A 22,356-nucleotide genomic window follows, 5' to 3' on the forward strand; every position below is an offset into this window, starting at 1 on the left:
ATATCAGTGTTACACTGAGAGATGTGGGGTATATCAGTGTTACAGTGAGAGGTGTGGGGTGTAACTGTGTTACAGTGAGAGGTGAGGGGTATATCAGTTACAGTGAGGGGTGTGGGGTATATCAGTGTTGCAGTGAGAGGTGTGGGGTCTATCAGTGTTACAGTGAGGGGTGTGGGGTATATCACTGTTATAGTGAGGGGCATATCAGTGTGTTACAGTGAGGCGTGTGAGGTATAAATATTACAGTGAGGGGTGTGGGGTATAACTGTTACAGTGGGTGGTGTGGCGTACAGCAGTGTTATTGTGAGTGCAGTGGGGTATAACTGTTATACTGAGGGGTGTGGGGTATATAAGTGTTACAGTGAATGGTGTGGGGTGTATCAGTGTTACAGTGAGGTGTGTGGGGTATATCAGTGTTACAGTGGGGGCTGTGGGGTATATCAGTGTTACAGTGGGGGGTGTGGGGTGTAACTGTGTTACAGTGAGGGGTGTGGGGTATATCAGTGTTACAGTGAGTGGTGTGGAGGAAATCATTGTGTTACAGTGAGGGATGTGGGGTATGCCAGTGTTACAGTGAGGGGTGTGGGGAATACCAATGTTACAGTGAAGCATGTGGGTTATATCAGTGTAACAGTGAGAGGTGTGCAGTGCATCAGTGTGGTTTGGTGAGGTGTGTGTAGTATAACTGTTGTAGTGAGGGGTATATCAGTGTGTTACAGTGAGGCGTGTGAGGTATAAATATTACAGTGAGGGGTATGGGGTATATCAGTGTTACAGTGAGGGTAGTGGATTATATCAGTGTGTTACAGTGAGGGGTGTGGAGTATATTAGTGTTGCAGTGAGAGGTGTGGGGTGTATCGGTGTTACAGTGAGAGGTGTTGGGTATGACTGTTACAGTGAGGGGTGTTGGGTATGACTGTTACAATGAGGGGTGTGGGGTATATCAGTGTTACAGTGAAGCATGTGGGGTATATCAGTGTTACAGTGAGAGGTGTGCAGTACATCAGTGTGGTTTGGTGAGGTGTGTGGAGTATAACTGTTATAGTGAGGGGTGTAACAGTGTGTTACAGTGAGGTGTGTGCGGCATAAATATTACAGTGAGGGGTGTGGGGTATATCAGTGTTACAGTGGGTGGTGTGGGGTACAACTGTGTTACAGTGAGGGGTATATCAGTGTTACAGTGAGGGTTGTGGATTATATCAGTGTGTTACAGTGAGGGGTGTGGGGTATATTAGTGTTACGGTGAGGGGTGTGGGGTATATCAGTGTTGCAGTGAGGGGTGTGGGGTATATCAGTGTTACAGTGGTTGGTGTGGGGCATAACTGTGTTACAGTGAGGGGTGTGGGGTATATCAGTGTTACAGTGAGGGTAGTGGATTATATCAGTGTGTTACAGTGAGGGGTGTGGAGTATATTAGTGTTACGGTGAGGGGTGTGGTGGATATCAGTGTGACAGTGAGGGGTGTGTGGTATATCAGTGTTGCAGTGAGGGGTGTGGGGTATATCAGTGTTACAGTGAGGGTGTGGGGTATATCAGTGTTACAGTGAGGGTGTGGGGTATATCAGTGTGGCAGTGAGAGGTGTGGGGTGTATCGGTGTTTTACAGTGAGGGGTTTGGGGTATATCGGTGTTTTGCACTGAGTTGTGTGGAGTATATAAGTTACAGTGAGGTGTGTGGGGTGTATCAGTGTTACAGTGAGGGGTGTGGGGTACAACTGTGTTACAGTGAGAGGTGTGGGGTATATCAGTGTTCCAGTGAGGGGTGTGGGGTGTAACTGTGTTGAAGTGAGGTGTGTGGGGTATAACTGTGTTGCAGTGAGGTATGTGGGGTCTATCAGTGTGACAGTGAGGGGTGTGGGGTATATCAGTGTTACAGTGAGGGGTGTGGGGTATAACTGTGTTACAGTGAGGGGTGTGGGGTATATCAGTGTTCTAGTGACGGGTGTGGGGTATTTCAGTGTTACAGTGAGTGGTGTGGAGGAAATCAGTGTGTGACAGTGAGGGGTGTGGGATATATCAATGTTACAATGATGGATGTGCAGTATATCAGTGTTACAGTGAGAGGTGTGGGGTATATCAGTGTTCTAGTGACGGGTGTGGGGTATATCAGTGTTACAGTGAGAGGTGTGGGGTACAACTGTTTTACAGTGAGGAGTGTGGGGTATATCAGTGTTACAGTGAGGGGTGTGGGGTATATCAGTGTTCTAGTGACGGGTGTGGGGTATATCAGTGTTACAGTGAGAGGTGTGGGGTATATCAGTGTTACAGTGAGAGGTGTGTGGTATAACTGTGTTACAGTGAGGGGTGTGGGGAATATCAGTGTTACAGTGAGGGGTGTATTAGTGTTACAGTGAGGGGTATATCAGTATTACACTGAGAGATGTGGGGTATATCAGTGTTACAGTGAGAGGTGAGGGGTATATCATTGTTATAGTGAGGGGCATATCAGTGTGTTACAGTGAGGCGTGTGAGGTATAAATATTACAGTGAGGGGTGTGGGGTATATCAGTGTTACAGTGGGTGGTGTGGGGAATATCAGTGTTACAGTGAGAGGTATGGGGTGTATCAGTGTTACAGTGAGGGGTGTGGGGTATATCAGTGTTACAGTGAGGGGTGTGGGGAATATCAGTGTTACAGTGAGAGGTATGGGGTGTATCAGTGTTACAGTGAGGGGTGTGGGGTATATCAGTGTTACAGTGAGGGGTGTGGGGTATATCAGTGTTGCAGTGAGGTGTGCGGGGTATATCAGTGTTACAGTGAGGGGTGTGTGGTATAACTGTGTTACAGTGAGGGGTGTGGGGTATATCAGTGTGACAGTGAGGGGTGTATTAGTGTTACAGTGAGGGGTATATCAGTGTTACACTGAGAGATGTGGGGTATATCAGTGTTACAGTGAGAGGTGTGGGGTGTAACTGTGTTACAGTGAGAGGTGAGGGGTATATCAGTTACAGTGAGGGGTGTGGGGTATATCAGTGTTACAGTGAGGGGTGTGGGGTATATCAGTGTTCCAGTGTGGGGTATAACTGTGTTGAAGTGAGGTGTGTGGGGTATAACTGTGTTGCAGTGAGGTGTGTGGGGTCTATCAGTGTGACAGTGAGGGGTGTGGGGTATATCAGTGTTACAGTGAGAGGTGTGGGGTATATCAGTGTTACAGTGAGGGGTGTGGGGTATATCAGTGTTACAGTGCGGGTGTGGCGTATATCAGTGTTACAATGAGGGGTGTGGGGTGTATCGGTATTTTATAGTGAGGTATGTGGGGTGTATCAGTGTTACAGTGAGGGGTGTGGGGTACAACTGTGTTACAGTGGCAGGTGTGGGGTATAACTGTGTTACAGTGAGGGGTGTGGGGTATAACTGTGTTACAGTGAGGGGTGTGGGGTATATCAGTGTTCGAGTGAGGGGTGTGGGGTATATCAGTGTTGCAGTGAGTGGTGTGGAGGAAATCAGTGTGTTACAGTGAGGGGTGTGGGATATATCAATGTTACAATGATGGATGTGCAGTATATCAGTGTTACAGTGAGTGGTGGAGGGTATATCAGTGTTACAGTGAGGGGTGTGCGGTATATCAGTGTTACAACGAGGGGTGTGGGGTATATCAGTGTTACAGTGAGAGGTATGGGGTGTATCGGTGTTTTACAGTGAGAGGTGTGGGGTATATCAGTGTTACAGTGCAGGTGTGGGGTGTGGGGTATATCAGTGTTACAATGAGGGGTGTGGGGTGTATCGGTATTTTACAGTGAGGTATGTGGGGTGTATCAGTGTTGCAGTGAGGGGTGTGGGGTATATCAGTGTTCTTGTGAGGGGTGTGGGGTATATCAGTGTTAGTGAGTGGTGTGGAGGAAATCAGTGTGTTACAGTGAGGGGTGTGGGATATATCAATGTTACAATGATGGATGTGCAGTATATCAGTGTTACAGTGAGTGGTGGAGGGTATATCAGTGTTACAGTGAGGGGTGTGGGGTATATCAGTGTTACAGTGAGAGGTGTTGGGTATGACTGTTACAGTGAGGGGTGTTGGGTATGACTGTTACAGTGAGGGGTGTTGGGTATGAATGTTACAATGAGGGTGTGGGGTATATCAGTGTTACAGTGAAGCATGTGGGGTATATCAGTGTTACAGTGAGAGGTGTGCAGTACATCAGTGCGGTTTGGTGAGGTGTGTGGAGTATAACTGTTATAGTGAGGGGTGTAACAGTGTGTTACAGTGAGGTGTGTGAGGCATAAATATTACAGTGAGGGGTGTGGGGTATATCAGTGTTACAGTGGGTGGTGTGGGGTACAACTGTGTTACAGTGAGGGGTGTGGGGTATATCAGTGTTACAGTGAGGGTTGTGGATTATATCAGTGTGTTACAGTGAATGGTGTGAGGTATATTAGTGTTACGGTGAGGGGTGTGGTGTATATCGGCGTTTTACAGTGATGTGTGTGGGATATATCAGTGTGTTACTGTGAGGGGTGTGGGGTACAACTGTGTTACAGTGAGGGGTGTGGGGTATATCAGTGTTGCAGTGAGGGTAGTGGATTATATCAGTGTGTTAAAGTGAGGGGTGTGGGGTATATTAGTGTTACAGTGACAGGTGTGGGATATATCAGTGTGACAGTGAGGGGTGTGGGGTATATTAGTGTAACAGCGAGGGGTGTGGTGTATATCAGTGTGTACAGTGAGGGGTGAGGGGTATTTCAGTGTTACAGTGAGAGGTGTGGGGGCATATCAGTGTTTCAGTGAGGGGTGTGGTGTATATCAGTGTTACAGTGAGGGGTGTGGTGTATATCCGTGTTACAGTGAGGTGTGCGGGGTATATCAGTGTTACAGTGAGGGATGTGGGGTATATCACTGTTACAGTGAGGGGTGTGGGGTATATCAGTGTTACAGTGAGAGGTGTGTAGTACATCAGTGTGGTTTGGTGATGTGTGTGGAGTATAACTGTTATAGTGAGGGGTATATCAGTGTGTTACAGTGAGGCGTGTGAGGTATAAATATTACAGTGAGGAGTGTGGGGTATATCAGTGTTACAGTGGGTGGTGTGGGGTACAACTGTGTTACAGTGAGGGGTGTGGGGTATATCACTGTTACAGTGAGGGTAGTGGATTATATCAGTTTGTTACAGCGAGGGGTGTGGTGTATATCAGTGTGTTACAGTGAGGGGTGAGGGGTATATCAGTGTTGCAGTGAGGTGTGTGGGGCGTATCAATGTGTTACAGTGAGGGGTGTGGGGTATATCAGTCTTACAGTGAGGGTTGTGGGGTATATTAGTGTTACGGTGAGGGGTGTGGTGTATATCGGTGTTTTACAGTGAGGTGTGTGGGATATATCAGTGTGTTACTGTGAGGGGTGTGGGGTACAACTGTGTTAAAGTGAGGGGTGTGGGGTATATCAGTGTTACAGAGATGGGGTGTGGATTATATCAGTGTGTTACAGTGAGGGGTGTGGGGTATATTAGTGTAACAGCGAGGAGTGTGGTGTATATCAGTGTGTTACATTGAGAGGTGAGGGGTATATCAGTGTTGCAGTGAGGTGTGTGGGGCGTATTATTGTTACAGTGAGGGGTGTGGGGTATATCAGTGTTACAGTGAGGCGTGTGGGGTATATCAGTGTTAGTGAGTGGTGTGGGGTATATCAGTGTTGCAGTGAGGTGTGTGGGGTATATCGGTGTTACAGTGAGGGGTGTGGGATATATCAGTGTTACAGTGAGGGGTGTGGGGTCTATCAGTGTTACAGTGAGGGGTGTGGGGTCTATCAGTGTTACAGTGAGAGGTGTGGGGCATATCAGTGTTTCAGTGAGGGGTGTGGTGTATATCAGTGTTACAGTGAGGGGTGTGGGGTATATCAGTGTTACAATGAGGGGTGTGGGGTGTATCGGTGTTACAGTGAGGTGTGTGGGGTACAACTGTGTTACAGTGGCAGGTGTGGGGTATAACTGTGTTAGTGAGGGGTGTGGGGTATAACTGTGTTACAGTGAGGGGTGTGGGGTATATCAGTGTTCTAGTGAGGAGTGTGGGGTATATCAGTGTTACAGTGAGTGGTGTGGAGGAAATCAGTGTGTTACAGTGAGGGGTGTGGGATATATCAATGTTACAATGATGGATGTGCAGTATATCAGTGTTACAGTGAGAGGTGTGGGATATATCAGTGTTGTAGTGAGGGGTGTGGAGTATATCAGTGTTACGGTGAGGGGTGTGGGGTATATCAGTGTTACACTGAGGTGTCTGGGGTATATCAGTGTTACAGTGAGAGGTGTGCAGTACATCAGTGTGGTTTGGTGAGGTGTGTGGAGTATAACTGTTATAGTGAGGGGTGTAACAGTGTGTTACAGTGAGGCGTGTGAGGCATAAATATTACAGTGAGGCATAAATATTACAGTGAGGGGTGTGGGGTATATCAGTGTTACAGTGGGTGGTGTGGGGTACAACTGTGTTACAGTGAGGGGTGTGGGTTATATCAGTGTTACAGTGAGGGATGTGGAGTATATTAATGTTACGGTGAGGGGTGTGGTGTATAGCGGTGTTTTACAGTGATGTGTGTGGGATATATTAGTGTAACAGCGAGGGGTGTGGTGTATATCAGTGTGTTACAGTGAGAGGTGAGGGGTATATCAGTGTTGCACTGAGGTGTGTGGGGCGTATTATTGTTACAGTGAGGGGTGTGGGGTATATCAGTGTTACAGTGAGGCGTGTGGGGTATATCAGTGTTACAGTGAGTGGTGTGGGGTATATCAGTGTTACAGTGAGGTGTGTGGGGTTTATCAGTGTTACAGTGAGGGGTGTGGGGTATATCAGTGTTACAGTGAGGGGTGTGGGGTCTATCAGTGTTACAGTGAGAGGTGTGGGGCATATCAGTATTTCAGTGAGGGGTGTGGTGTATATCAGTGTTACAGTGAGGGGTGTGGTGTATATCCGTGTTAGTGAGGGATGTGGGGTATATCAGTGTTACAGTGAGGGGTGTGGGGTATATCAGTGTTACAGTGAGGTGTGTGAGGTGTAACTGTGTTACAGTGAGGGGTGTGGGGTATATCAGTGTTGCAGTGAGGTGTGCTGGGTATATCAGTGTTACATTGAGGGGTGTGGGGTATATCAGTGTTACAGTGAGGGGTGTGGGGTATATCAGTGTTGCAGTGAGAGGTGTGCAGTACATCAGTGTGGTTTGGTGAGGTGTGTGGAGTATAACTGTTATAGTGAGGGGTATATCAGTGTGTTACAGTGAGGCGTGTGAGGTATAAATATTACAGTGAGGGGTGTGGGGTATATTAGTGTTACAGCGAGGGGTGTGATGTATATCAGTGTGTTGCAGTGACGGGTGAGGGGTATATCAGTGTTGCAGTGAGGTGTGCGGGGTATATCAGTGTTACAGTGAGGGGTGTGGGGTATATCAGTGTTGCAGTGAGGGTGTGGGGTATATCAGTGTTCTCGTGAGGGGTGTGGGGTATAACTGTGTTACAGTGAGGGCTGTGGGGTATAACTGTGTTACAGTGAGGGCTGTGGGGTATATCAGTGTTAGTGAGTGGTGGAGGGTATATCAGTGATACAGTGAAGCATGTGGGGTATATCAGTGTTACAGTGAGAGGTGTGCAGTACATCAGTGTGGTTTGGTGAGGTGTGTGGAGTATAACTGTTATAGTGAGGGGTATATCGATGTGTTACAGTGAGGCGTGTGAGGTATAAATATTAGAGTGAGAGATGTGAGGTATATCAGTGTGACAATGAGGAGTGTGGGGTTTGGGGTTTTTAAGTGTTACAGTGAGGGGTGTATCAGTGTGTACAGTGAGGGGTGTGGGGTATATCAGTGTTACAGTGGGGCGTGTGGGGTATATCAGTGTTACAGTGAGGGGTGTGGGGTATATCAGTGTTCCAGTGACGGGTGTGGGGTATACCTGTGTTACAGCGAGGAGTGTGGGGTACATCAGTGTTACAGTGAGGGGTGAGGGAAATTCAGTGTTACACTGAGGGGTATATCAGTGTGTTACAGTGAGGGGTGTGCGGTGTTTCAGTGTTACAGTGAGGGGTGTTGGGTATATCAATGTTTTCGTGAGCGGTGTGGGTTATATCAGTGTTCCAGTGAGGGGTGTGGGGTATAACTGTGTTGCAGTGAGGGGTGTGGGGTATATCAGTGTTACAGTTAGCGGTGTGGGGTATATCAGTGTTACAGTGAGGAGTGTGGGGTATAACTGTGTTACAGTGAGAGGTGTGGGGTATATCAGTGTTACAGTGAGGGGTGTGGGGTATATCAGTGTTACAGTGAGAGATGTGGGGTATATCATTGGGGGATGGGGGGGGGGGGGGGAGGTGGGGGGGCAGGGGAAGAGAGACACAGGTGGCGGGGGGGCATCGGAGGGGAGAGATGGAACTCGGGGAAGACAGATCACATTCTTCCAACCCCCTACAAGGGACATCGTTGGAGTGGAAAAAATCCAGAAGTCACGACACTGTCACTATTCACTTCATACGTCTGCTCTGGGGGCTGAAAGGCCTGCACCTGTTCCTCTGTCACTCCCCAGTATCAGGGCCTCATGATGCAATGTATCCTCAGTTATTGACCATGTGATCTGGGTTCACGCAGCCCGCCTTGGGGAAAACTGGACGGTGAGAAGCAGCATATCTATCAACCCATCAGTCAGCGCTGGTCTAACCTCTGGCCATCGGTCAAAGGCCGGCCCCCAACCCACCGGAAGGCAAATCCTCCTCCTCACCTTCTGTGGCATTTTCCCCAGGACCCAGTCCAGCTTCAGATCCACGGGACGGGCGGCACATGGGGATGGCTGGCACTGGGGGAGATCGGCTTTCACCGAGATATCTCGATCATCAACAAGCACAATCTGTAAAACAACCAGCGTTAATATCGTGACAATAATCACCGGCCCCAGCCCGACAATCGGCCGCAACTACAATCACCGGCCCCAGCCCGACAATCGACCAAAACTACAATCACCGGCCCCAGCCCGACAATCGGCCACAACTACAATCACCGGCCCCAGCCCGACAATCAGCCACAACTACAATCACCGGCCCCAGCCCGACAATCGACCAAAACTACAATCACCGGCCCCAGCCCGACAATCGACCAAAACTACAATCACCGGCCCCAGCCCGACAATCAGCCACAACTACAATCACCGGCCCCAGCCCGACAATCGACCAAAACTACAATCACCGGCCCCAGCCCGACAATCGACCAAAACTACAATCACCGGCCCCAGCCCGACAATCGGCCACAACTACAATCACCGGCCCCAGCCCGACAATCAGCCACAACTACAATCACCGGCCCCAGCCCGACAATCGACCAAAACTACAATCACCGGCCCCAGCCCGACAATCGACCAAAACTACAATCACCGGCCCCAGCCCGACAATCAGCCACAACTACAATCACCGGCCCCAGCCCGACAATCGACCAAAACTACAATCACCGGCCCCAGCCCGACAATCGACCAAAACTACAATCACCGGCCCCAGCCCGACAATCGGCCACAACTACAATCACCGGCCCCAGCCCGACAATCAGCCACAACTACAATCACCGGCCCCAGCCCGACAATCGGCCACAACTACAATCACCGGCCCCAGCCCGACAATCAGCCACAACTACAATCACCGGCCCCAGCCCGACAATCGGCCACAACTACAATCACTGGCCCCAGCCCGACAATCGGCCACAACTACAATCACCGGCCCCAGCCCGACAATCGGCCATGATAGAGTATTCAAACAGCTCATTTAGACAGACTGTGAAAATTCACAGACCCCCAAATCAAGGCTGCTCTATGCAGTTCGGCATGTTGCATTAACTCATCAATCAACTTGACATTTTCGGACCTTGGGTAGTGAGCCAATAAGGTCAAAGGCGGCGAGTTCTTTTCTGTGAATTGAACCCGGTATAAAATACAGCCATTTTGACCATGTGTCTCAGTAAGACAAAGAAACTGGCAATCAGCCAGCAGCTTGTTACTCTCTGCCAAGATTAAAAAGTTAAAACTACCATTGGAGTTCGTATTTCATTGGAAATTAAGAGATCTAACAATTTTGGCGCTGCGAGCAGGGTCGCTGAGGAAAGAAACTGAATTTTGGACATCGGACCTACATATTGAGGTAAGGACTCCTCTTTTCAAAAAAAAAAGTCCTCGGTCAAAAGTCTAAATTCGCCTCTCCTTCTACGCGATTCCAAAAGCCTCCGGTTTGCGAACCCTCCGGTTGGTAGTCGGCTCGAGGTCCCATAGATGTCTAAACTTCGGCGGTGTGTTAATTAATTAATCACCGACCTATTGATTGGCTGGAAAGCCTACGACTCGAGACCCCAGTAAAGAACTCAGTATAATGGCAGCAGGAGATAAGGGCAAACAATTGCCTACAACTGTTAAAGGTGGGCAGGCACCACCTGAAGTTTAGCTAGATTTAATTCTCGAACAGTTGAAAGAATACATAGAGCAACAATTCAACTTATCTAAAACCTGTATTAAGATCGAACAAAAGTACGGAACCTCCAAAGGACAATGGTCCTTGGACGAGATTAAAAGGGTCTGGGGAAAAACGACCCGTATGAAAAATAAAGAGCGAACTAGATGGTCCCTCGCGGTTATGGGCCAGATCCGAAACCGGAATGAAATTATAATGCGTTCCCAACATGATCGAGAACTGGCCAGTACAAAGGATCAATTGCAAGCTGTTTGTGCACAGCTGCGACAGAAAAAGCTTGAACTTGAAAAGCTGGAAGCGGAAGTTAAAGATCTTAAAGGTGAAATTAAAGAATGGAAAAAATCATTAGGTCAAGAGACAGTAATAGGAAAAGGAAAATGTATTGATCAATTCCCAGGGTACCCATGTTTGGATAAATTAAAAGCGCAAACCCGAAGACACGACCGAGGAATAGATACGGATTCTGAATCCTCTGACGATACAGGGACGGAGGATGACGAATTAGGGGTGCGCTTTGCCCCGTTTAAAAAAAGACGAGTTGTAGTCAAATCAGAAGAGACTGCGGATGAGGGCGGAACCAAAAAAACAAAGAGAAGGGTGTACGAAGAATACTTAGTTCATAATCCGGCAGACCCAGAGAAAATTGATAAATGGTCCAAGGAATTGCCCAATCCAAAGAAAGGAGGAGTAAAAACGTGGGACCAATTGGACCGCTTAAGAAATATATATCAACTTCATCCCTGGGACGGAGTGCAAATTTTGACCATAATGGTGCCAAAAACACAGGGAAGAAAATTGCACGACAAGGTAGATGAACCTTTGGGGCAGAATGAGCAAGAATTAGACGCAGGATGGGAGGCGATTAAACACTGGCTGCAAGCCTTCAGTCCAGCTAAGACAGACTGGGGAAAAATTGCAGCTTGCCAACAGAAAGGAACTGAGGAGGTCCTGGAGTATGACGAGCGGTTTAGATGCACGTGGCTAGAACATTCGGGTATGAATAATACGGATGAGGAAATGGATGAACAAGCGTTTGGACCCCTGAAAGCAGCTTTCGTGGCAGGTCTAAAGCCAGAACTGTCCAAAATGCTTAAGGTAGTGTTACCGGACTGGGAAGATCGAGGAACTACCTTTGCAGCATTGGTGGATCGATGTAACCAATTAGATCGGGATATGGGAGCTAAAGTCCGAGCTGTACAGGCTATGGGATGGAAATCCCAGGATTCCGATAAACAGTTATTAGGAAAATTACCCGGAAAATGTCATTATTGTGGGAAAAAAGGTCACTGGGCCAAGACGTGCAGGGCAAAACAGAAAGGTCGTAGCTGGGGAAGAGGACACAGCCAGGGATACAATTCAGCCAACAAGCCAGGCTTGTCACAAGATAACGACCTCATAGAAGCATTTAAGCGACTGACAATACAACAACAGAAGGAGTTACTTGGGATAGCAAAAAACGATTAGAGCCCACCCTGACCCCCTCCTCGCACTAATACAACAAAGGGGAGATCGGCTATATATAACTGTGAGGGTGGGCGATAAGGATGTGGACTGTCTTTTAGACACAGGGGCAGAATTAACATGCTTACCCCTACAATATGGAGACTTTTTGTCGTTGGATGGTAGGGCACGTACAGCCTATGGAGTTGGGGGCCATAAAATGGAAATTAAAAGGACAACACCGGTACTTATAGGGCTGGGTCCACATGAACTAACCACGTCGGTCTGGATAGGCCCAGTAGATCAACCCCTTTTGGGAATGGACGTTCTAATCCAAATAGATTCATCGTTGCATTTCGAGGATGGTCGGGTGACATGGTCAATTAGAACTTTGAAGAAAGAAGAATTGAAGGAACACCCGATATGGGCTAAAGATAAGAACGATTGTGGCCTACTCCAGATGGAGCCTGCGTCATTTACAGGGACCAAGCCTCCATGCACTAAACAGTATCCCATCAGTCCAACTGCCATCGCGGGAATCTTACCGGTTATTCAGCAATTGGAGAAACAAGGGGTGCTTATTAAAATGCATAGCTCCTCCAATAGCTCCGTGTGGCCGGTACAGAAATCTAATGAGACTTGGCGTTTGACTGTCGATTATAGGAAAGCTAACCAGTGTATTGATCAAAAAGCTCCTTTGGTCGCAGATCCCTCCACCATTTTTAATGCCCTCAAACCGGAACATAAATATTTCTCGGTTATAGATATGGCCAACGGATTTTGGTCGGTGCCTCTGGCACCGGAGGTTCGACAGTAGTTTGCTTTCACTGTCCAAGGACAACAGTATACTTGGACCCGGTTATCGCAGGGTTTCCACAACAGCCCTACGGTATTCCACATGGCTTTACAAAGCCATTTGCGAGAATTACCTCCCCTGTCATCCACAGTCATCCAATATGTAGACGATATCCTGCTAGCTTCAAACACGGAAGAACAGCATGAACAAGATTTACGAGCTTTGCTGGATCACCTTCGGCTGAAAGGACATAAAGCCAGCATCGACAAAGCACAAATATCCCAAGAAGAGGTTGTATACCTGGGACAAAAGATTTCACAAGGGAAGAGAGAACTTACCCACGACAGAACTGCAGCCATTTGGGCTGCTAAAAAACCCACCACTATTCAGGAACTAAGGTCTTTTTTGGGATTGTGTAACTTTGCAACAGAAATTGGATTGACTCCTTCACACAGCTTGCTCAGCCACTGAATGATATTTTAAAGGGGAAACGTGCCTCTAAAGAAGCCATCACCCTCACTAAAGAACAGCAAGAGGCCTTCCTGAGTTTGAAAAAGGCTTTTTGTTCGGCACCGGCTCTGGGAATCCCCGACAGTAGTAAGCCATTTACCCTGTTTGTCCATGAGAAAGAAGGATATATGACAGCTATACTGACACAAGAACATGGGGATCGGCAAAGACCAATTGGCTATTATTCTGCAAAACTGGATGCGGTAGCCCTCGGATGGGGAAGTTGCCTAAGGGCCATGGAAGCTACATGTCGAGCGGTAATGATCACTGCGGGTCTAGTCCTCGACCAAAAACTGATTGTCAAGTGTCCCCACACCGTACACGCTTTGCTGTCTATGAATAGAATGTCTCAGGTGACGGCAGCAAGATGGACCCGCTGGACAGCAGTTTTGGAAGCCCCTAATCTCCATATCGTCCGGGCCAGCCCGGTTAATCCCACAACTATGCTCCCGATGTCAGAATCGAGGGAGCAAGAGGGGGGAGAATGTGAAGAGCATGACTGCGCGGAGATTTTAAAAGAAACAGAAGAAGCAGCCTTAGCAGCAGAGGAGCCTCTGCATAACCCAGACCTCATCCTGTTTACAGATGGTTCCTCCTTTGTTGACAATGGTACCAGAAAAGCAGGATGGGCAGTTACAACCTTATATGAGGTAGTGGCAAAAGGATGTTTACCCTCAGGAACGTCAGCACAACAGGCCGAGTTACGGGCCCTGTCAGAAGCATGTCGAATAGCAGAAGGACAGACAGCTAATGTCTACACAGATTCGCGTTATGCTTTTGGAGTCGCTCACGACTTTGGTATGTTATGGCGGAAAAGAGGATTCCTCACTGCTGCTGGTACACCTATCCGAAATGGAAAAGAAGTCCGAGACTGACTGGAGGCCATACAATTACCTCAAGAAGTGTCCATCCTGAAGTGTAAGGCCCATACCAAGGAAAATACCACAGAAGCACAGGGAAATGCCCTAGCCGACCAGGCAGTTAAAAATGCCGCCTCACAGGGCGTTCCTCCAGAAGAACCAACACAGATGTGCAGATTGACTCAGATCAGGGAACACACTTCACAGGTGCTGTCTGCCAAGAAGTCTGTAGGTTACTGAACATTACGTGGGATTTACACTGTCCTTATCATCCACAATCATCAGGACAAGTAGAGCGAATGAATCGAACTCTGAAACAACGGCTTGCCAAATATCACCAAGAAGGAACACCATGGCCCCAGGCACTACCAATAGTGCTATGTAGCATTAGGGCAACCCCAAACAGAACTACAGGTCTAAGCCCATTTGAAATTATAACAGGAAGACCCATGTCGCTGCCAGGAACTATCGATTTACGGAAAGCTGATGTTCACTTAATGAGTGACACTTTGTTATTATACTGTCAGAACTTAACCAATGCTATTAGTTCTGTTTCCCGACAGGTATCGGCAGCTTGGGGTAATCCACCCGAAGGAAGACACGACATCATCCCGGGAGTCTGGGTGTATGTGAAAAAGTTGCATAAAGAACCTTTGGGTGCCAAGTGGGAGGGACCTTATCAAGTGTTATTGACCACCCAGGCAGCTGTTAAAGTCCAAGGAAAGAAAGCCTGGATCCACGCTTCACACGTTAAACGAGCACCCGTAACTGAAGCTGAAATCGAATAAGGACAATTACTTTTCGCGAAAATGTATAAATTTACTGTAGTATTGATTGTAGGTATTCTAGGCATAGACCTACTTCTTACTAGCCGACCCTCTGCACCAAAGGGAAATAGTAGAGTACCAAGGGAATTACATGTAAATACCTTTTACTTTTATATTGTTTGTTTATGTTGATGAAATGTTGTTGCAACCAGGCGGCTGTCCCGCAGGTGAGACATCTTGCAAGTCCCAGCAGACCGTCTGTACGTGGCACAGGGGTATGTTATGCTTAAGGAAAGGTTGTTTACTGGTTGAATTAAGATATTGATTTGGATTAAATTGGAATAAGGTTAATTAACCTACTAAAACCAGACTTCCATTGTGGCCACGATGGAACTCGGGTTGGTGTAAATTTGTGTGGAAGCTACTAGTCCGGACATGTGGCGAAACACATCAACAAATTTTAGAAGAAAACTCTATTAACATGTATGAAATTATTTTGTCGAATATTTAACCAGTGATACCTGAAGTTTTATGATTCAGTTTGTGAAAGAATCAAAGGGGGGATTGATAGAGTATTCAAACAGGCTCATTTAGACAGACTGTGAAAATTCACAAACCCCCAAGTCAAGGCTGCTACATGCAGTTCGGCATGTTGCATTAACTCATCAATCAACTTGACATTTTCGGACCTTGGGTAGTGAGCCAATAAGGTCAAAGAAGGCGAGTTCTTTTCTGTAAATTGAACCCGGTATAAAATACAGCCATTTTGACCATGTGTCTCAGTAAGACAAAGAAACTGGCAATCAGCCAGCAGCTTGTTACTCTCTGCCAAGATTAAAAAGTTAAAACTACCATCGGAGATCGTATTTCATTGGAAATTAAGAGATCTAACAGGCCACAACGACAATCACCAGCCCCAGCCCGACAATCGACCACAACTACAATCACCGGCCCCAGCCCGACAATCGGCCACAACTACAATCACCGGCCCCAGCCCGACAATCGGCCACAACTACAATCACCGGCCCCAGCCCGACAATCGACCACAACTACAATCACCGGCCCCAGCCCGACAATCGGCCACAACTACAATCACCGGCCCCAGCCCGACAATCGGCCACAACTACAATCACCGGCCATCGAATAATATCCGCTGATCAGAACAGCTAAGAATTTCCTCACCTTTCCATCTCCCGTTATTTTACCAACAAAATCGACAGGACATTTCTCCCGAGCACAGACCGCACGGAGAAACTCAGAGTCCTTTGAGCGCATGAGAAGAGCGTTCGTCTCCTGGTACTCCGCTCCCCACAGCTCCAGCACACTCAACGTCGGATCAGCCACCTACAAACACAGTGTGCACGGTCAGGGCAATGTCTGAATCCCTGAATCACACCCCGAGTCACAGTGAACACAGTCAGGGAATGTCCCAATCCCCATACCCACCGAGTCACAGTGAGCAAGGTCAGGGAATGTCCCAATCCCCATAACCCCCGAGTCACGTGAGCACGGTCAGGGAATGTCCCAATCCCCATACCCCCCGAGTCACAGTGAGCACAGTCATGGAATGTCCCAATCCCCATAGCCCCCGAGTCACAGTGAGCACAGTCAGGGAATGTCCCAATCCCCATACCCCCCCCGAGTCACAGTGAGCACAGTCATGGAATGTCCCAATCCCCATACCCCCCCGAGTCACAGTGAGCAAGGTCAGGGAATGTCCCAATCCCCATACCCCCCGAGTCACAGTGAGCACAGTCATGGAATGTCCCAATCCCCATAGCCCCCGAGTCACAGTGAGCACAGTCAGGGAATTTCCCAATCCCCATACCCCCCGAGTCACAGTGAGCACAGTCAGGGAATGTCCCAATCCCCACACCCCCCGAGTCACAGTGAGCACAGTCATGGAATGTCCCAATCCCCATACCCCCCGAGTTACAGTGAGCAAGGTCAGGGAATGTCCCAATCCCGTCGGAGAGGCCTATAAAGGCCCAGCGGCAGCGGGAGGCGGCGGCAGTGGAGAGGCGGGAGTTCGAGGTGTGTGGAGAGGCGGGAGTTCGGGGTGTGTGGAGAGGCGGGAGTTCGGGTGTGTGGAGAGGCGGGAGTTCGGGGTGTGTGGAGAGGCGGGAGTTCGAGGTGTGTGGAGAGGCGGGAGTTCGAGGTGTGTGGAGAGGCGGGAGTTCGAGGTGTGTGGAGAGGCGGGAGTTCGAGGTGTGTGGAGAGGCGGGAGTTCGAGGTGTGTGGAGAGGCGGGAGTTCGAGGTGTGTGGAGAGGCGGGAGTTCGAGGTGTGTGGAGAGGCGGGAGTTCGAGGTGTGTGGAGAGGCGGGAGTTCGAGGTGTGTGGAGAGGCGGGAGTTCGAGGTGTGTGGAGAGGCGGGAGTTCGAGGTGTGTGGAGAGGCGGGAGTTCGAGGTGTGTGGAGAGGCGGGAGTTCGAGGTGTGTGGAGAGGCGGGAGTTCGAGGTGTGTGGAGAGGCGGGAGTTCGAGGTGTGTGGAGAGGCGGGAGTTCGAGGTGTGTGGAGAGGCGGGAGTTCGAGGTGTGTGGAGAGGCGGGAGTTCGAGGTGTGTGGAGAGGCGGGAGTTCGAGGTGTGTGGCGAGGCGGGAGTTCGAGGTGTGTGGAGAGGCGGGAGTTCGAGGTGTGTGGAGAGGCGGGAGTTCGAGGTGTGTGGAGAGGCGGGAGTTCGAGGTGTGTGGAGAGGCGGGAGTTCGAGGTGTGTGGAGAGGCGGGAGTTCGAGGTGTGTGGAGAGGCGGGAGTTCGAGGTGTGTGGAGAGGCGGGAGTTCGAGGTGTGTGGAGAGGCGGGAGTTCGAGGTGTGTGGAGAGGCGGGAGTTCGAGGTGTGTGGAGAGGCGGGAGTTCGAAGTGTGTGGAGAGGCGGGAGTTCGAGGTGTGTGGAGAGGCGGGAGTTCGAGGTGTGTGGAGAGGCGGGAGTTCGAGGTGTGTGGAGAGGCGGGAGTTCGAGGTGTGTGGTGAGACGGGAGTTCGAGGTGTGTGGAGAGACGGGAGTTCGAGGTGTGTGGCGAGACGGGAGTTCGAGGTGTGTGGACAGGGGGAGTTCGAGGTGTGTGGACAGGGGGAGTTCGAGGTGTGTGGACAGGGGGAGTTTGAGGTGTGTGGGGAGACCTATAAAGACCCGGTCGGTGCAGCTGCAGCAGGAGGGATGGCAAAAAGTAGAAAGAAATCAAAAGGTGATGTCACAGCCAAGGGGGTAAGTGATTGGCTGATGATTGGTCAGTAGTTTTTCTTTTTCTTTTCTTTATCAGTAAGTAACATTTAGCATTGTTGTTGCCAAATTAAGTGTATCGAAGGGTTAAGTCATGGCAGGACAGCTGGGACACGTGTTAGGCTCCTCCTGTACTATGTGGGAAGTCAGGGACGCTTCCGGTGTCCCTGACGACTACGTGTGCGGGAAGTGTATCCGCCTCCAGCTCCTGACAGACCGCATAGCGGCATTGGAGCTGCGGGTGGATTCACTCTAGAGCATGCACAATGCGGAGAATGACGTGAATAGCACGTTTAGCGAGTTGGTCTCACCGTAGCCAGATAGTAAATGGGTGACCAACGGGAAGAGCAGTGCAAGGAAGGTAGTGCAGGGGTCCCCTGCGGTCACCCCCCTGCAAAACAGATACACTGCTTTGGGGAATGAATTATCAGGGGAGGACAGCAGCAGCCAAGTTCATGGCACCGTGAGTGGCTCTGCTGCACAGGAGGGCAGGAAAAAGAGTGAAAGAGCTACAGTGATAGGGGATTCGATTGTAAGGGGAATAGATAGGCGTTTCTGCGGCCGCAACCGAGACTCTAGGATGGTATGTTGCCTCCCTGGTGCAAGGGTCAAGGATGTCTCGGAGTGGGTGCAGGACATTCTGAAAAGGGAGGGTGAACAGCCAGTTGTCGTGGTGCATGTAGGTACTGACAATATAGGTAAAGAACGGGATGAGGTCCTACGAGACAAATTTAGGGAGCTAGCAGCTAAATTAAAAAGTCGGACCTCAAAAGTAGTCATCTCAGGATTTCTACCAGTGCCACGTGCTAGTCAGAGTAGGAATCGCAGGACAGCCCAGATGAATACGTGGCTTGACGAGTGGTGCAAAAGGGAGGGATTCAAATTCCTGGGAGATTAGATGCGGTTCTGGGGGAGGTGGGACCAGTACAAACCGGACGGTCTGCACCTGGGCAGGACCGGAACCAATGTCCAAGGGGGAGTGTTTGCTAGTGCTGTTGGGGAGGAGTTAAACTAACATGGCAGGGGGATGGGAACCTTTGCAGGGAGACAGAGGGAAATAAAATGGAGGCAGAAGCAAAAGATAGAAAGGAGAATAGTAAAAGTGGAGGGCAAAGGAACCAAAGGCAAAAAACAAAAAGGGCCACATTACAGAAAAATTCTAAAAGGGGCAAAGTGTGTTAAAAAGACAAGTCTGAAGACTCTGTGCCTCACTGAGAGGAGTATTCGGAATAAGGTGGACGAATTAACTGCGCTCACAGCAGTTAACGGATATGATGTAATTGGAATCACGGAGACATGGCTCCAGGGTGACCAAGGCTGGGAACTCAACATCCAGGGGTATTCAACATTTAGGAAGGATAGGCAGAGAGGAAAAGGAGGCGGGGTGGCATTGCTGGTTAAAGAGGAAATTAATGCAATTGTAAGGAGGGACATTAGCCTGGATGATGTGGAATCGGAATGGGTGGAGCTGTGGAATACCAAAGGGCAGAAAACGCGAATGGGAGTTGTGTACAGACCACCAAATAGTAGTAGTGAGGTTGGGGACAGCATCAAACAAGAAATAAGGGATGTGTGCAATAAAGGTACAGCAGTTATCATGGGCGACTTCAATCTACATATTGATTGGGCTAACCAAACTGGTAGCAATGCGGTGGAGGAGGATTTCCTGGAGTGCATTAAGGATGGTTTTCGAGACCAATATGTCGAGGAACCAACTTGAGAGCTGGCCATCCTAGACTGGGTGATGTGTAATGAGAAGGGACTAATTAGCAATTTTGTTGTGCGAGGCCCCTTGGGGAAGAGTGACCATAATATGGTAGAATTCTTTATTAAGATGGAGAGTGACACAGTTAATTCGGAAACTAGGGTCCTGAACTTAATGAAAGGTAACTTCGACGGTATGAGGCGTGAATTGGCTAGAATAGACTGGCAAAGGATACTTAAAGGGTTAACGGTGGATAAGCAATGGCAAACATTTAAAGATCACATGGATGAACTTCAGCAATTGTACATCCCTGTATGGAGTAAAAATAAAACGGGGAAGGTGGCTCAACCGTGGCTAACAAGGGAAATTAAGGATAGTATTAAAACCAAGAAAGAGGCATATAAGTTGGCCAGAAAAAGTAACAAACCTGAGGACTGGGAGAAATTTAGAATTCAACAGAGGAGGACTAAGGGTTTAATTAAGAGGGGGAAAATAGAGTACATGAGGAAGCTTGCAGGGAACATAAAGACTGACTGCAAAAGCTTCTATAACTTTGTGAAGAGAAAAAAATTAGTGAAGACAAACGTAGGTCCCTTGCAATCGGATTCAGGTGAATTTATAATGGGAAACAAAGAAATGGCAGACCAATTGAACAAATACTTTGGTTGTCTTCACGAAGGAAGACACAAATAACCTTCCGGAAATACTAGGGGACACAGGGTCTAGTGAGAAGGAGGAACTGAAGGATATCCTTATTAGGCGGGAAATTGTGTTAGGGAAATTGATGGGATTGAAGGCCGATAAATCCCCGGGGCCTGATAGTCTGCATCCCAGAGTACTTCAGGAAGTGGCTCTAGAAATAATGGATGCATTGGTGATCATTTTCCAACAGCCTAACGACTCTGGATCAGTTCCTATGGACTGGAGGATAGCTAATGTAACACCACTTTTTAAAAAAGGAGGGAGAGAGAAAACGGGTAATTATAGACTGGTTCGCCTGACATCAGTAGTGGGGAAAATGTTGGAATCAATCATTAAGGATGAAATAGCAGCGCATTTGGAAAGCAGGGGCAGGATCGGACCGAGTCAGCATGGATTTATGAAAGGGAAATCAGGCTTGACGAATCTTCTGGAATTTTTTGAGGATGTAACTAACAGAGTGGACAAGGGAGAACCAGTGGATGTGGTGTACTTGGACATTCAAAAGGCTTTTGACAAGGTCCCACACAAGAGATTGGTGTGCAAAATCAAAGCGCATGGTATTGGGGGTAATGTACTGACGTGGATAGAGAACTGGTTGGCAGACAGGATGCAGAGAGTCGGGATAAACGGGTCCTTTTCAGAATGGCAGGCAGTGACTAGTGGAGTGCCGCAGGGCTCAGTGCTGGGACCCCAGCTCTTTACAACATACATTAACAATTTGGATGAAGGAATTGAGTGTAATATCTCCCAAGTTTGCAGATGACACTAAACTGGGTGGCGGTGTGAGTTGTGAGGTGGACGCTAAGAGGCTACAGGGTGATTTGGACAGGTTAGGTGAGTGGGCAAATGCATGGCAGATGCAGTATAATGTGGATAAATGTGAGATTATCCATTTTAGGGGCAAAAACACAATGGCAGAATATTATCTGAATGGCGGCAGATTAGGAAAAGGGGAGGTGCAACAAGGCCTGGGTGTCATGGTTCATCAGTCATTGAAGGTTGGCATGCAGGTACAGTAGGCAGTGAAGAAGGCAAATGGTATGTTGGCCTTCATAGCTAGGGGATTTGAGTATAGGAGCAGGGAGGTCTTACTGCAGTTGTAAAGGGCCTTAGTGAGGCTTCACCTGGAAAATTGTTTACAGTTTTGGTCTCCTAATCTGAGGAAGGACGTTCTTGCTATTGAGGGAGTGCAGCGAAGGTTCACCAGACTAATTCCAGGGATGGCTGGACTGTCATATGAGGAGAGACTGTATCAACTGGGCCTTTATTCACTCAAGTTTCGAAGGATGAGAGGGGATCTGATAGAAACGTATAAGATTCTGACGGGACTGGACAGGTTAGATGCGGGAAGAATATTCCCGATGTTGGGGAAGTCCAGAACCAGGGGACATAGTCTTAGGATAAGGGTTGGCCATTTAGGACTGAGATGAGGAGAAACTTCTTCACTCAGAGAGTTGTTAACCTGTGGAATTCCTTGCCACAGAGAGTTGTTGATGCCAGTTCATTGGATATATTCAAGAGGGAGTTAGATATGGCCCTTACGGCAAAGAGGATCAAGGGGTATGGAGAGAAAGCAGGAAAGGGGTACTGAGGGAATGATCAGGCATGATCTTATTGAATGGTGGTGCAGGCTCGAATGGCCTACTCCTGCACCTATTTTCGATGTTTCTATGTTTCCCCACACACCCCGAGTCACAGTGAGCAGTCAGGGAATGTCCCAATCCCCACACCCACCGAGTCACAGTGAGCACAATCAGGGAATGTCCCACACCCGCCGAGTCACAGTGTGCACGGTCAGGCAATGTCTGAACCTGTGATTCTCACACACCTCAGTCCTGTGAAGCCTGCACACGATGCGATGATACCAAGGCTGACATATTGTGTTCAATTGTTCGTACCTTGAATTTGCTGGTGTAAATCGTGGCACCTGCCGGCTCGCTCAACTCCTTCA

General features: G+C 48.6%; 1 protein-coding gene across 1 annotated transcript in view; it reads right to left on the reverse strand.

The window, feature by feature from the left end:
• Positions 1–22,356, reverse strand: part of LOC139251252 (phosphoribosylformylglycinamidine synthase-like) — a gene marked incomplete at its 5' end in the record, with an annotated part of 65,850 nt that overhangs the window by 41,675 nt on the left and 1,819 nt on the right. The window contains 3 exons of the mRNA XM_070873221.1: positions 8,684–8,809; positions 15,962–16,123; positions 22,304–22,356. The exon at positions 22,304–22,356 is cut by the window's right edge and continues 9 nt beyond it. Coding sequence (XP_070729322.1) covers positions 8,684–8,809; positions 15,962–16,123; positions 22,304–22,356 — 341 coding nt within the window. The remainder of the gene's footprint in view (positions 1–8,683; positions 8,810–15,961; positions 16,124–22,303) is intronic.

Source organism: Pristiophorus japonicus, unplaced genomic scaffold, assembly GCF_044704955.1.
Source record: "Pristiophorus japonicus isolate sPriJap1 unplaced genomic scaffold, sPriJap1.hap1 HAP1_SCAFFOLD_426, whole genome shotgun sequence".
Taxonomy (NCBI): domain Eukaryota; kingdom Metazoa; phylum Chordata; class Chondrichthyes; family Pristiophoridae; genus Pristiophorus; species Pristiophorus japonicus.